Source organism: Sinohyriopsis cumingii, chromosome 12 (genome assembly GCF_028554795.1).
Source record: "Sinohyriopsis cumingii isolate HCF-2022 chromosome 12, ASM2855479v2, whole genome shotgun sequence".
Lineage (NCBI taxonomy): Eukaryota > Metazoa > Mollusca > Bivalvia > Unionida > Unionidae > Sinohyriopsis > Sinohyriopsis cumingii.
In genome coordinates, this window is record NC_142972.1 from 22,535,807 (window position 1) to 22,552,646 (window position 16,840).

General features: G+C 36.1%; 1 protein-coding gene across 5 annotated transcripts in view; it reads left to right on the plus strand.

Annotated features, from left to right (window-relative positions):
* Nucleotides 1–16,840, plus strand: part of LOC149786093 (zinc finger MYM-type protein 4-like) — a 78,824-nt gene that overhangs the window by 42,657 nt on the left and 19,327 nt on the right. For 2 of the 5 annotated variants that reach the window (XM_089976392.1, XM_089976393.1), the window contains exons 13-20: nt 270–346; nt 1,367–1,526; nt 2,295–2,476; nt 7,572–7,701; nt 10,718–10,900; nt 12,088–12,144; nt 14,151–14,600; nt 16,604–16,756. In XM_089976392.1, coding sequence (XP_089832518.1) covers nt 270–346; nt 1,367–1,526; nt 2,295–2,476; nt 7,572–7,701; nt 10,718–10,900; nt 12,088–12,144; nt 14,151–14,600; nt 16,604–16,756 — 1,392 coding nt within the window. The remainder of the gene's footprint in view (nt 1–269; nt 347–1,366; nt 1,527–2,294; nt 2,477–7,571; nt 7,702–10,717; nt 10,901–12,087; nt 12,145–14,150; nt 14,601–16,603; nt 16,757–16,840) is intronic. The other 3 variants (XM_089976394.1, XM_089976396.1, XM_089976397.1) reach the window with 3 other exon arrangements.

The following is a 16,840-nucleotide window of genomic DNA, read 5'->3' on the forward strand; positions in this document are numbered from 1 at the left end:
CATCATGTTCAAGATGCTGAGATTGGATTTGTAAATTTACCTGCCTCTTCCAATTACACTGAAAAGCAAGATATTTTTGGGGGACAATGTATGAGGGTTTGGATACAGTGTGCATGGGTTTGGATACGGTGTATGAATGTTTGGATATAGTGTGCATGGGTTTGGATACAGTGTATGAGGGTTTGGATACAGTGTGCATGGGTTTGGATACAGTGTAGGTGGATTTGGATACAGTGTTGGAGGGTTTTTGTAAAATTTATCTATTGCAGGCACCCAGCAGCAGATCAACCTTAAGACAACCTCCCAAGTTCCAGTAATAGTCACGACACAAGCACAGGCAATCAAGGTAAAGGACAGCATACATTTGTAAAATTTGTATGCGTTTATTTTTTTGTTGTCTGGCTTTTCAAAGAGAAGGCAGGGATAACAAGATCCTGTCATTCTGGACATGTATGATATCTCTCAACAACTTCACCAAACTTGAAACTTCAGAAATTATTGGGGAATGTGGGGTGGTCTGTAGATTGGCACAAGAGTCTCATGATTTTTATTTATCCCCTAGGGACAGAGCATGGGGGGTGGTGACACTTTAGCATCTATGTCAGATATGTAGTCAATTTCAGGGGTTTGGTTTCTGTGTAAATTCTCCTACTACTACCACATTACTCAAGTTAGAGACTTATAACCTTGGGGTATGATTGATCACCCACCTACTACCCCTTACCACTTTGTGATGTAGTCCCTGAGTCATTATTCAGAAAATAACGAAATAATGAGATCCCCACCTTGTAACTATTTGTTTGTGTGTCTTGCTAAGTTCAATGAAAACATTGACATATTGTTAGCTGACATGAAGATGTATAACAAATTGTTTTTGGTTCTCCTCGTGGGTTTCACAATGTTATCAAACTGAAAATTGGATCCAACAAATTCATGAACAGGAGAGGATGAAATAATGATTGCATCAAGGCACCAGCAGTTCATGCATGTTGTATGGTGCAAAATAAATAACCAAGATTGCAAGATGGCAGAGAATAAAAGGCTTGGATGGTAGTAGAGAAGAATAAAACTGTTGTTTCAGCAATGGCAATCAAATGATTCTCATGTCTTTCTTTCCTGTGTTAATTTTGTTTCAACCCTTAAATATGCTACACATCTATGAAAATCTCTTAATAGTCTTGGTTGTGCATAGGTTAAAAATGTCACTCAGAATGGATTTATTATAGCTGAATTTAAGCTTCCATAATTTTGAATTCAGTTAAATAAAACATTTACTTATTTGTTTTATATCATATAGCACACTGGCCAACTTTAGTAACTTGAGTACAATATTTTATTTCATGATGAATCATTGCCTGTTTTGCAGACAACAGCCAACTCTGGTAACCAGACTGTTCAGCAGCAGATAATAATCCAGCCACCGCCACCCAAAGCAATTAAGAACAAATCCCTCTTGTGTAAACCATTTGTACAGACCAAGGCGACATCATGTCGACCACACACACAGACCAAGGAATGTCAAACAGGTAAGATGAGGGTTAAAATCAGTTTCCTCCACTTTCCAGACCAATGAAGAATATGTATGGTGTTCAAATTAAGGCCACATTATGTTGATCACATAGACTTAGAAGAAGGAAAGCCACACACGTGGATGTGGATATAGGTCAACCAGTTAGAATCTGGGTCAAGGTCACATCTTGGTAATGGCTTGATGACACTCGGATTAATAACATGAAATATTATAAAATGGTTATTTACTTATTTAACAAGTTTAATGGAGTTTTTCATGATCTGACTGCAATTTTCTTTAATTGGTCTATAGAAAGTATTTGTTGAGAAGAGCCCTTATTGACATTATTGGAAACATGCCCTGTTTTATAAAATGTCTGGAACTGACAAATTATATTTATATGCAAATTCTGTTTAATTTAGCAAAAAGTGTGTATTTAATATTTGAAATTAAGAAAACTAGATTTTTCATCTGATCCCATCATGAAATAGAATTGTCATTAGTAATTTGTGAATTTATTTTTTATATTAAGTAACCATTTACTCATATGTATTTCTTCCATATTCATAATAAATGTTGTGTTAAAAATAAGCATTATGCATTCATTAATTTTACATTATCAAGACCTTTTTCTTGTTGCAGAGCAGTTAATTTTTGTGGTATGTATGCATTGTAGTCACAGTGCAGTAGTAAATTTAGAGTCATCTGATTAATAAGCCAAATTCGTTCATTTTGGTTGGCAAAGTATAACAAAGTTAAATTCACTTGACATGCATGATTTCAGATGAAGATTGGGAACCAAAGAAAATAATAATTCCAGTACCAGTACCAATCTACATCCCATGCCCGATGATGATGTATTCAGCACCCACACCATTTCCAATGCCGATACCCATCCCGATACCTGTCCCTTGTTTTATCCCCACCACCAAGAAGTCTGCTAGTAGTATTCTAAAATACATTAAGGTGAGGAACATAATCTTATGTGAATATGTGCTGTTTTTTGGATTGGAACGTGAAAAAATGCAGCCATGGGAGGAATGGTAGCTTTATGTTTGAACATTTTTTCACTCGGTTTTTTCAGATATGTGTCATGCTTTAGCCACAATTCATCCGAGTATCATATATACTCACTTACAAATGCAGTCAAACTGCAAACAACAAAGATCATGGTCTGCTGTAGGATTATGCATCTGCAGATTGAGGTCTATATTGTTTGTTTTACTAATTACTCCTAATAAACTGCACAGATCCTGATCTGCCTGCACATTATGCTATGGCAGATCTGGGTCTGTGCAGTGTGCAATTGGACTTGACTGATAAGTGAGTACATATGGTAGTGACATACCTGCCAGCCATTTTTACAATTTTGTCATAACCATTACACATTTTTCACCATATCACCCATTATGCTAGACTGTATATGGATTACTTGTTTTTGATACATTAAAAAATAAATAAAAATAAGGCAATAAAAAGTTGGTTTTGTCATTTTTATTATCAGCTCTTCACTCATAAATTTGAGAATATTCTTAAAAAGGTGACTGCTGCTTGAGAATAGCGTAAAAGTACTTTCTTTTGTTTGTTATTTATAGCAACAGTATATAACCTGTTTCCAAGAAAACAGGTGGGTTTCTTCAAATGTGAACTTTGCCTCACAGAGTCATTTTATTGATAAGCTAGGGAAGTTGTGAACCAGTCTGTACTTTTAAAGAAAATGGTGCCAGATGTTAAGTGAATGCTTTACGGTGTGAGTTGTGGATGTTTTATGATGGAAAATGTTGGAGCAGATGGATCTTATCAAACTTCAGACAAGTCAGATCAGAAAAAGCGACAAATCAAGACTGCTTTACAAACTTTAAAAGAAGTATATGAGAGTAATATAGTACAGCAATCTCAGCACCTGACCTCATTGCAGATTTCCAGTTCATGATCATTCAGTGAAAACTACACTTGTAACTAGTTGAAGTGAGGGCTAAATATAAACAGTTCAAATAGTTTTTCATTATATTTTGTATTTTTATTCTGGTTCTAATCCTTATTGATTTTCCCCTTTGTGACACAAATTTTGACCAGCTGCAGAACCAGGTTCGCTGTTAAAATGTATCTTTTATTGATATGTGCTGTAATTCTGGCATGTAATATACTGATTTCGCTTTTTATGCCTTTTTGCCACTTAAAATAACAATAATTATGATTGTACTTCTTGGGAGGTTGGCATGTAAATCTGAATCTAAATAATATTGAGACTTGTTAAATGGAACAAGTTTTCATTTTCTTGAGTTCCACCATCTTGAAGTAAAAAAAAACTTTTAACAGAGAGAGAACTTTCTCTTACTTTCTTATTGCCTTCAGAATAATGATAACTTGCATACTGCATCATTGGTCTAAGACACTTACAGATCACCAAAATCTCGTCTCTGTCTATGTTGGCTCTCTCAGCCTTTGTATGTGAGAAAGCTTTTGGCAGTATCTTCCCATGGGTCAGTAGTTCTCCCTAAGACTTTTTCAGGTTCTTCCTTTATCAGATATACTGGATGTTATGTAAAGCCTATCATGTACTGAAAAAGTCATTAAACCCTCAACAACTTACTGTATGTATAGCCTATCATGTACTGAAAAATGGCATTAAACCCTCAACAACTCACTGTATGTATAGCCTATCATGTATTGAAAAATGGCATTAAACCCTCAACAACTTACTGTATGTATAGCCTATCATGTATTGAAAAATGGCATTAAACCCTCAACAACTTACTCTATGTATAGCCTATCATGTACTGAAAAATGGCATTAAACCCTCAACAACTTACTGTATGTATAGCCTATCATGTACTCAAAAATGTCATTTTAACCCTCAACAACTTACTGTATGTATAGCCTATCATGTACTGAAAAATGGCATTAAACCCTCAACAACTCACTGTATGTATAGCCTATCATGTATTGAAAAATGGCATTAAACCCTCAACAACTTACTGTATGTATCATGTACTCAAAAATGTCATATTAACCATCAACAACTTACTGTATGTATAGCCTATCATGTATTGAAAAATGTCATTAAACCCTCAACAACTTACTGCATCAAAAATGGGTCAGTATCCAAAAATGGGTCAGTATCCAAAATAGAAGAAATGGAGCAGGACTGGACTTTGATCACAAAAATTGTAATCATTTAATTGGACATTTCCTTGAAAGTGACCAGTGCTTGATCAGACTACTTAATTGGCACAGAACTAAAGTCAACAAGTGCTCTGGAGAATTTAATTGACAGTTTTTATGTGTTAGTCGAGGGTATAATGTTATGCTGTGGTCTTTGTCCACTTTCTTGTCCAGCCCATAACTTTGAAGCTTTTGAAAAGATGGTAATGAAACTTTGCCCAAGTAAATATCATGACTGGATGGTATGTGGTATATGCTACCTATGCTACAGCCTCAAGGTCATGGCAAGATACAATGTTATGTTGTAACTTGTATTCTTTTACTTTTGAACCACTGAAGATAGTTTCATGAAACTTTGCCCAGTCATATATCATGACTCGACAATGGCTTGTGTACCACAGCCACAACCCATGCCTCAGAGTTAATGTCATGACAAGAGAAAATATAATATTTTGACTTGTATCCATGTCTGAACTATGAAACTTAAGAAACAATGAAGATATTTCGATGAAATTAGCATGATATGTCATGACATGGCGATTTGGTTTGTACCATAGACCCACCCCCACACCAGGGTCAAGGTCACAGCAAGGAAAAATGCAAAGTGTTTTACTGATATCCATGTCCAAAGGATATGTTTTGAACCAATGAAAATAATTTAATGAAACTTTTTTAATAAATTTATATAATATATTGATGGTGTGTCGCATAACGTAACCTTGAGGTGAAAGTTACAAGTGAAAATGTAACTCTGATTTGTGTCCTTGTCCGAAGATTGACTTTTAAAACATATTCTAATGGAACTTTGATCAGTTATACATATCGACTTTGCAGTGTCACATACCATAGCCAGTCCTTCTGCCTCATGGTCAAGGCCAGGGCAAGGAAAATATATATCAGTGACCTGTGTCAGTATATGGGTATAACTTTAAAATCAATGGATATGTTTTAATTAAACTTTAGCCTTTGATATATTTTAACTTGAGAACATCGTTTATTCACAATTGTACCCCTTGCCTTAGGTCAAAGACACTACAAGGGATAAAAATTTCAGTAAGTGTCATTTCCTTTTCTAGACTGTCACTTCTTTTTACTCTTACATATTTTGATGAAACTTTATCCAGGTCCACACACTATTGTACAAGGAACAAGTCCCTAGCTTTAAGTTCCAGGTTATTATTAGTAAATAGGTTCCTATTTGGACAGACCATCAAGTCCAAAGGTCAAGGTCATTATTAGGGAATAGGTCCCTGATTTTGCATATCATTTGCTGTTTTCAGTAATCTGGTTAATCTTGATATTTGATCACAGTATGAGCTAATATCAGCAGAGCATTTTTTGGCTCATGTGAAATAAGAGTTCCTGTTTCCAGTACCTCCAGAGTCTGGCCTTAGGATCTCTGCATTCAAAATGGGCCCACAGTTTTCTTTATGTTGAACTACATCTATCTGTAGAACAGTGTTTCCCTTTATGCACTGTGTGTCAGGGACGCATGCTGGAGAAAATTGACGCACGCATTTTGTTGCTGTGCGTTTTTTTGACGCAAGGGATTCACATAATGTGATCAGGATTTATTTAATATCCAATGCGTTGGACGAAGGGTGGCATCCTGTATACTTCAAGCATAGGCATTGACTGGTTCCCTGCTTTATTTACTCCCTGTGTTGGGCTCCTCTATTCGTGTAGCGGAGTGGAACGCAGGAACATAGAAATAAGGAACCAGACTAGCTACGGCAATGTTATGACGGAGTAGCTTCCCCTAATCTCGTGAGCTCTCATGCGATTTCCATTGAGCTTAGCAAGATGTCATCTTGATGTTTAACCTCAATGCTTGTTGCACTAGAAAGTGATCTCCAGATTAAAATGTTGTGCACTAAAAATCATTAGCGAAGAAAGTGAAAGAAGCAGAACACAAAAGAGTAACTGTGGATCTAATTTTAATGAAAAATGGAGAAACTTGACTGGAATACGGCACATCCATTAGGATTACTGGTGTGACTTCTGACAGCGTGATTGCGAAGACTGCAAAAGTGAATAATCCTTTCGTGACAGGGTTTAAAAATTTTAACAAATCTGCCCTCGTTCACCACAAGATATCTGGAGAACACATTATAACCCAAGACATTCTTTCACAACAAAGAAATCAGTAAACTTGCTGAGACAAATGCATTTATTTGGATTACACAGTCAGGGGCTCATTGCAGATTTTGTTGGTTTTTAACTTTGCTGCAATAAAAGAAAGACCTTAAAGTTCAAGTGTAACTTATTAAAAACAAGATGAATCATTTGCCTCCTTGATTTTTGGATAAAATGTGTTCTAGGACAAAGTACAATGAAACCGATGATAGTACACATTTTATGACAGGCAGTAAATTGACTGCCATTCGGTTAAAAATATTTATTGGGCTTTTTGTATTGGCTTGTATGTAATATGTTGGTCTATAATATTGCTTCAAAAAGATTATAAGAAGACTGTTAAAATAAGATTTTAAAAGAAAAATGAACTAATAAAATTATTCTTTGAATGGACAATGCATTTGTTTGTTAATTGTGCATGTTGGTTTATTTGTATGTTTAGAGAGAGAGAATGTTGTGCAAGTTGCAATATCCTATTTCAAGCTGAAAAAGTACGAGTCGGATGAAAATTTGTCAGTATATTTTTGACTCCCACATTTTTTATTTGACCCCCAGTTTCTGACACCAAGTTTTCTTTTTTACCCTCAGTTTTACACCCCTGGGGGATACACTGCTGTAGAAATATATCACACAATTTGAATTTTTGAACTCCTTCAAAGAGCTCTTGAATTCTGAGAGCAGTCTTTGCTTTTATCCATACATTTTATATTGCCAAATTTTATGACATAGTTGCAAATTTGTCTCTTCTTTCCTTCCTCAGGAGATACAAGAAAAGATCCCTGCTGACCCTCTAGAGGCTGAGCTTCTAATGATGGCTGAAGCTGTTGCTGGGAAGGAATCCGAGTCAGAATCCGAATCTGAAACTGAGAACCTTCCAGTGCCTGATGATAGTATGTATGGTGACGTTACTGACAACCTGATGATAGTATTAGTGTCATTAACGACAGCCTGATGATAGTATGTACAGTCTCATTAGTGATGGCCAGATGATAGTATGTACAGTGGCATTAGTGACAGCCTGATGATAATATGTCCTTTGATAGTAGGGACATCCTGATAATATGTAGTGACATTAGTGACATCCTGATGATATGTACAGTGACATTAGTGACAGCCTGATGATAATATGTCCTTTGATAGTTGTGACATCCTGATAATATGTACTGATCATAGTATGGATAGTGTCATTAGCGACAACCTGATATTTTATGTACAGTGCCATTAGTGACAACCTGATGATAGTATATATAGTGACTGCCTGATGATATTTTGTATAGTGACAGCCTGATGATAGTTTGGATAGTGTCGTTAGTGACATCTAGATGATAGTATGTATGTACAGTGACATGAGTGACAGCCTGATGATAATATGTCCTTTGATAGTAGTGACATCCTGATAATATGTAATGACATTAGTGACAGCCTGATGATAGTATATATAGTGACTGCCTGATGATATTATGTATAGTGACAGCCTGATGATAGTATGGATAGTGTCATTAGTGACAACCTGATATTTTATGTACAGTGCCATTAGTGACAACCTGATGATAGTATATATAGTGACTGCCTGATGATAGTATATATAGTGACTGCCTGATGATATTTTGTACAGTGACATTAGTGACAGCCTGATGATAATATGGATAGTGTCATTAGTGACAACCTGATATTTTATGTACAGTGCCATTAGTGACAACCTGATGATAGTATGGATAGTGTCATTAGTGACAACCTGATGATAATATGGATAGTGTCATTAGTGACAACCTGATATTTTATGTACAGTGTCATTAGTGACAACCAGATGATAGTATGGATAGTGTCATTAGTGACAGCCAGATGATAGTTTGTCTGTGATTGAGGGTTATGTCTGCTTGATTTTTATCATGATTCTAAAAAAAAAGGAAAGAGTTGCAAAAGTTTGAGTTGAAAACCTGACTTGGTTTACAAGTGAGTTTTTCCATAAGAAATCTATTATGTGACATGTCAAGTGATATTTGTATGTCTAGCTGATTTGGTAAACAATTATTCATTCCAGTTTTAAGGTCAGTATTTGGAATCATTCATATTTTGTGTTCTGACATAATTGAGAGGAATTATTAATTCAAATTATTCATGGGATGTACACAATGCTCATTTACAGTACTGCTTTTGGATTATTGATAATTCATTCAAAGACATTCTGGATTTGTATCATTGTGGCACATCAAGACATTCAAGACTTGGAATTCATTCAGAACATTCTGTACTTTTGGACTTATGACGGAACATTTAGGATTATTTTGGATTTAATTCACAATACTATAAGTGTCTTTTGATATTTATTTTATATTCTAGGAAAATAAATTGTTTAATTTTACTAAAATAGTTGGTTTCACTTCCTTTCAGTTACTTATTTTAAGACCTAGACATAACTAATACTAGAACATCATGGTAGAACTAAGTCAATATGACCTAATTTTCTCACTTTAATTAGTTTGCATGGATTGTACATTCTGAAAGATCATTTTTTTCAATGAATTTCTTAGATTGAAATTTTACTAGTTTATAATAATTAGAAATTAGTCAGAGCTTGCATGTTCCAGGTTTTATTTGGTGACAGATTGTTGCTTAATGCTATTCCTCATCTGCAGCTACTCTTTATTATTAATCTGATTTGCCATGTAGAAAAATGCTCACCAAAATTAGTGAAATTTTGAAAACTTAAGTTGAAAGATCAAAGCTTTTGGTCAAGTTTCTGGCTGTTCCAGATTTTATGGGGTAACATGCAAGCACATGCTTTGTGCCAGGGCAGTGAGAGCGATCTGTGTTGAGTGCAGAGGCAAGAAAATGCTTTGTGCCAGGGCAGTGAGAGTGATCTGTGTTGAGTGCATAGGCAAGAAAATGCTTTGTGCCAGGCTGAGTGACTCTTTTTGAGTTTGTCATGTTTTTGACTGCATAGGCAAGAAAATGCTTTGTGCCAGGGCAGTGAGAGTGATCTGTCTTATGTGCTTGAGTGCATAGGCAAGAAAATGCTTTGTGAAAGAGCTGAGTGACTCTTTTTGAGTTTGTCATGTGTTTGAGTGCATAGGCAAGAAAATGCTTTGTGCCAGGGCTGACTGACTCTTTTTGAGTTTGTCATGTGTTTGAGTGCATAGTCAAGAAAATGATTTGTGCCAGGGCTGAGGGATTCTTTTGAGTTCTCATGTTTTTTGAATGCATGGGCAAGAAAATTTTCATGTCAGGTCTGAGGGATTCTTTTGAGTTGCGATGTGTTTGACTGCATAGGCAAGAAAATGCTTCCTGCCAGGGTGAGAGTTGTTGTTGTAGGGTTTAAGCCATTTTTCAGCACAAGATAGGCTATACATGGCAGCCAGTATTAATGGTGGAGGAAGAACCCAGGAAAACCCTGGAAAGAACCACCAACCCATGAGAAGCTACTGGCAAGCTTTCTCACATAACCACATTGGCCAAACCCGAGACTTGAACCCACGCAGACAGAGATGAGATGGTAGTGATCCGTAACAGTGAGCGCTTTAGACCACTTGGGCACTCGGGGCCCCATCAGGGCTGAGAGAGTGGTTTATGTCATGTGTTTGAGTCGCAGGTGAGAGAATATTTCAAACCAGGGTTGAGACAATATTGTGTTTGAGTGATTTGAGTTATCCAATTTTTTCTGTATATATATATATATAAAGATAAAGATAAAGAAGCAGTTACTAAGAAAATACAAGTGCAGTTATTAATGACCTGGACTGATGCAATAAACACGAATATAAATCCATGAACATTATATTTAAACAACGTCCTAAATTTTATTTGACGTTTAATTAGTAAGGAAGCAAAGTATTTGCTGGGCCAGTGTACTAATGTCAGTTTAATTCATGTTATACCATACTTCAAAGCTCAAATATTTCACTTTAGCTATAGTACCTGTGGAGACGACTACCGAGACCCTGCCACTGCCAGCATCCACAGGAACCAGTACTGTGACCAATGATCTTGGAGAAGATATGCTTCAGATGGCTTTGCGTATGGCATCAGAAATGTCATCAGAACCAGTTATGGATCTTGAGAATTCTCTCACACCAGTACCAGTTAATACAGGTGAGACTAATAGATGTTAAATGTTTATAAATGAGTTGCATCTGAATACGTTTTGTGTAGTTATTACTCACATCTGTTATCCTTCTAGTGAGGCCACCTCTCATATAAGATCACTTTGATACTGCAAAAGGGGTGGCTTTATAAGAGGGGGACCACTGTGTTGGAGTTTTTTATTTCATGCATACATCCATATGGACAGTATGTCTCAAACTAGGTCATGTTCTGTGATTTATGATGACTTTATGGATTTCAGTTAATTTTGAGGCCAGTGTTAGTATACTTGTGCCAGCAAAATTTCTAAGTTTATAGGCCAGCCAAGGCTAACAAATATAAAATAGTCCAAATAAAATATGCATATGCAGACAAAAATTATTGTCTAAAATCAGTCTGAAGCCCAAAATAATTTATACAATCTATTGCCCTGTCATTGTATCTGAGCTGCTAAGTGACTAATCCAAATAGTAAGATCATTATATTCTGCCTTTCTCTGTTTGCTAATTTTGTAGCAAATGGAGAGAGGTGGAAAATAACGACTGGATTGATTGGGTTAATTTTTTTGTTTCATTTTGGCTTGAAAAAAGTTATGAAAATATTTTAAATATGCACAGTGGAGTATATACAGGTAAATTGTTTACACTGAAGTAATTTGGTGTCAATTTTGAATGTCGATATTGATCCATAAATTTCTACTGCAAAGACTGATTAGTACTGTCCTTATTGGACCTGTCCTGTTGGCTGTTATGTTCAGACAGCATGTAGTGCATTTTGTAGATATGTATCATTCAAACCTTCCTGTATTGAATGGAGTGCAATAAATTATTCTTGTTACTACTAAGTATTCTATGCTTCATGACATCATCCTCTTTTTTCCAGTTTGGTAGTTGTCAACAGCAAATTCAATACATGACCAGTGTTTGATTGAATTTTCTGTGTTTAAACCTCTGTTAAAAATTAAGCAGTAAGATGGTAGCTGTTCTGAATGTGATGAAGATTTGATTATGAAATGAAGATGTAGATGAACTTGTGAATTCTTTGATACATTCTTTGATGATGGAATAAATAAGAAGAAAATACCATGATTTTTTAAATATTTTTAACACAGCATATATTGGTTACAGTCAGTCTAAAGTTATTATGACAAAATACAATGGTAATCCTAATATTTTGATTCTTCTGTTGAAATTTAGTTTGGGCCAGTGCATTTTCGAAGTTCATGGAGAGGGGAGGGTCCTGTTGTTTCACTGGTATGTACATTCATGAGAGGAAAAGGGAGATGGGGGTCCTGTTCTTTCACTGGTGATGGTAGTGGTGGTGTCTGTGGGTTAGGCTTTTGTTTCACTGGTATGCAAATTCCAGAGATGCTGCCAGGGTGTGCAGTTATGTGAATCACACAAAATTTGTTCTAATTCACACTGTTGGAGACCAGTGATGTATGAGAAGTCCTGCAAATTATTTTAAAGTTACACATATGAAAATGTACTCTGCAAATTATATAATTATGATTCAGCTGTTCAACCTTAAAGTGCTTGTTGTGACACCAGTCACACTGGTAGAGGCATCTTAGTGCTTATTCTGACTTGTCTTTTATCATAAATGTTTACACATATGACTTCTTTGGCTTGACATAAATGGTTATTAAACTAAATTTGATTGGCACATTGGACCTCAGAACAAGCATTCTTTTGTAGTTCAAACATTGGATCAAGTAAGTTTTACAAATGCATGTTTATAATACGAGCTACCTCAAAAATAAAAAATGTCTGATTCCCAGTCTGGTTCCACTTTAGATGACAATTTCATTCAGCAAATACTGGCTGATCATAGCATAGAAGGCAATTTATTTTTAAAGTTGGACAAATATCAGATTATTGGAAATGGGAAAGTGTTAATGAAGATACCAATGAGTGATTTTAAATTTGAAAATGGTGTAAATTTGATATACATGCTGGATAGAAAAAACCCAGATGGCGTGCTGATCAACCCCTCATTTAGCTGTGTTTAAAATTTAATGTTAGAAAAGGCAGACTAATAAGCTGAATTAAAATTTATACAATTTTAAGTAGAGTGAAATTTTAGTTTCTTTTCTTATCACAATTTATTTCTGTAGGATCTTGTGCTGTAAAACCATATAGTCATATTATAAGGGTTTAGAAAAATAATAATTTAAAAATGAATGAAAGAAATAGGGATGCTTATCTGATCAAGCTGACTGGACTGATGAAGATGACTGGTCTGATCAAGCTGACTAGTCTGATCAAGGTGACTAATCTGATCAAGGTGACTGGTCTGATCAAGCTGACTGGTCTGATCAAGCTGACTAATCTGATCAAGGTGACTGGTCTGATCAAGGTGACTGGTCTGATCAAGGTGACTGGTCTGATCAAGGTGACTAATCTGATCAAGGTGACTGGTCTGATCAAGGTGACTGGTCTGATCAAGCTGACTAATCTGATCAAGGTGACTGGTCTGATCAAGCTGACTAATCTGATCAAGGTGACTGGTCTGATCAAGCTGACTAGTCTATGGCATTGATGGACTTAAATACGGCATTTTAGGAACAGATAGTAAATCTGGCATAGTAGTCAGTAAAACGATTTAAGAGAGTGAAACTTTGGCAGAGCTTATGTTGGTGAAAATCTTGTTTTGGAACAGAAGCATCCAAAAGACAGTACCTGTGAGCTGTGGAAAATTGTACATAACATCCATAAAGAACAGTCTTCAAACTTGTGCAAGCAGTCTAAGCTATGTCTAGCCCCTGCAACTAGAGGCAACTTCTTTTAAAGATTTTGATTTCAATAGGGCTCTTACAGAGTGGAGCAGGAAGAAAGAGAGATGGATATTAAATTGTTAGGTTAATATTGTACTATGGCCGTTTCCTCCTCTCGCTGTTTTTGTTCTACTCCCTTCCCTTATTTTTGTGACAAGGGGGGAGCTCCCCCATTTAGATAAAATCATGGCAGCATCTCTGAAATTCATAGAGAGGGGAGGTGGGGTCAATTTAATTCAATGGAAGGGTCATTATTCATATGATCAAAAAAAAATGTGGTTTGTAGTAACCACAAAACCTGCGAAAATTGGTGCCCCATGAAAAGAGTCAATTTATAGTATTTATGTATGGTAACATTTAGATTTTCTGTAGTCCATATGTTGTTCCTATAATTTATTATTTGTAGATTTAATGGATCTAGCTTAAATTTGTATGCCTATTCATTAAACAAAAGTATCTAAATATGTGATGTTTCTTTCTTAGGGCCACGAGGGCAATCTGTTGTTGATGAAGAAGATGAAGAGGATGAGTTCCAGAGAACAACTCGTTCAGCTCGGCGTGGAGGAAGAAAACGAACTTCATCTAGTCGTGGCAGTAGTAGCAAAACTTCCAAAAAGCAGCGAACAGAAACAAAAGCTGATGATTTGCTTAAGACTAACACCCCATCACCACAGGCTCCTGCCCCACCCCCAGATGCCAACATGCATCTGAAATATACATATGGAGTCAATGCCTGGAAACACTGGGTGATACAGAAGAACACTCAGCTGGAAGCGGTGTCAAAAGGCTCTGGAAAACTGAAAATGTTCAAGACAGACCTATTACAGTGCACCCCTGATGAGTTGAACTACTCACTATGTCTCTTTGTTAAGGAGGTTAGAAAGCCTAATGGGGAGGAGTATGCAGTGGACAGTATCTACTACTTGTGTCTAGGTAAGAGTGGACTATTTTCTGTTATGTTTTCAGTAATGGATTAGTTTCAGGTGTTGTTTAATGGCACAGCAACACATCAAATGTTACATTGTGCTAAGGTAATTGGAGTCAGGTGTCTTGCCAAAGACACATCATGATATCTTGCTCAATCTGGTCTGGGCAGGATTTGAACCCACACCTTTCTGGATACAAATCCAGCACAGAAACTGCCAAACCACTGTCACTTCTTGACATTTTCAAATGAGGTATGGGAAAGGTTGTTGATTTTTCATTTTCATCTGTCAAGGTATTCATGTGAGATCTTGCAGTAATATCTCAACATAATTATTTCTCCTTTGAATATGTTCCCCAATTACATTAAAATAAGAAATATAATTGGCACTATCTCTCGAATCCATCAATTCCAGAATGATGAAAGTTTAATCTTTCATGTCTGTATGCCATGTTGACAAAGGAAAGAAACTCTTACCTATTATTTCTCATTACCATCTCTAGGTGGCACCAGCTCTATACCAGGTTAAGCCTTCACTGCTGTATATGAATAATATTGTTCTGCATTGTATCATTCAAGATCATTGGGATTTCAAATCATCTACCTCTACTGGCAAAGGACTCATCATTGCCAGTTATTGTTATAAAACGTTTTGTCGAAGAGACCATTGTGCTTGGAGAAAGATAAACCATATCACCTTTTGATATTATTTTGATAATTATAATAACCAATCATCTGTACACAAGTCAGTCTGGAAATTAAGGATTCATCTGTAATTTATTAATTGCTAAACCTGAGATTAGCATGCCCACTCATTAGCATTCATTTATCAATAAATCATATTCCTTTTGCTTTAGAATTATACAACTACACGCTTTTAAAGAAATATTTGGTTTTAATGTTAGTTTTAGAAAATGTAGTTGAAAGATAGGTGAGGAATAGCAATTTTTATTTGTATGTTAAATTTTACAAAATTACATGGGTGTCCAACTAGTGTTGTTCTTCAGACCTTTACTGAGGGAAGGGTGCTGGTTGCATGTTGCCTGTCAAGGCATTTGAAGTACAGTAAAATCTTGTCTGAGGGCACCATGTGAGGAGGGCATTTGATGCACCCTATTGGTGCATCTGAGATAATATTCATATTGCATTTGAAACAATAGTGGTAAATAATGCCAAATTCATGCCAAAATGCATATACGGAATGTTACTAAATGCAGTTTATTAAAACTTCTGGAGATTTGAGGCAAAACATCCCCCAAAGAGACCAGGGTACACCCCAGAGAGGCTTGGGTGCAGCACTCATCAAAAACAGACAAGGGACCACACAGCTAACCAAGTTATCCCTAGGATGAACAAACCTGACTCTCCAGGTGTGATTCCAAAATGATCACACATAGTCTAAACTATTAAAAATTGGTCAGTAAGCCATTTTGGTTTAAAATATCCATTTGTTGCCTAGCATCTGTTTATAGACAGCTGGAACTTGTCAGTTTGTAACTACCACTCTAGTGGCCTAGTGGTTAGAGCATCTGCCTCAGATGCAGGAGGTCACAGGTTCAAACGGGGGGCTGAGTCATACCAAAGACTTATACAAATGGTACTAACAACTGCCTCACTAGGTGTTCAGCATTAAGAGGTTAGTGTTAAAACTGGTTGTCCAAGTGTCAGGATAATGTGACTAGGTGTTTGCATGTTTGCGGCATGATGCCTCATTGCTAGACATCACTATAAACTGCCACACTGCAGACATCACAGCAATATGACTTAAAAATTGTTAAAGCTACATTAAAAATCCAAATCACAGACACACACACTCAGTTTGTAACTACATGCAATTCAACCTTAATGGTATTGGGCCTTCTGTAGTTTTTCATTTCTGATCTCTGATTTCCAGTGGGTTTTTTTTAATTTGCAGAAATTTAGCAGTACTTGTGTTTTAATTTGCAGGAATTCAGTAGTACTTGTTTCTTAATTTGCTGGAATTCAGCAGAACTTGTTTTTTAATTTGCAGGAATTCAGCAGTACTTGTTTGAGAATGGCAGGATTGATAACATATTTACTGATGTTTACTATGAGAAGTTCACAGAATGTCTGAATGAAGTTCTACAAAAATATGAACCCAAGCTGAACCCACAGGGTGAGTGTTCACAACTTGATCCACAGGGTGAGTGCTCACAACTAAAACTTAGTAAACAATATTAATGCTGAATCCACAGAGTGAGTGCTCAGAACTAAATCTTAGTAAACA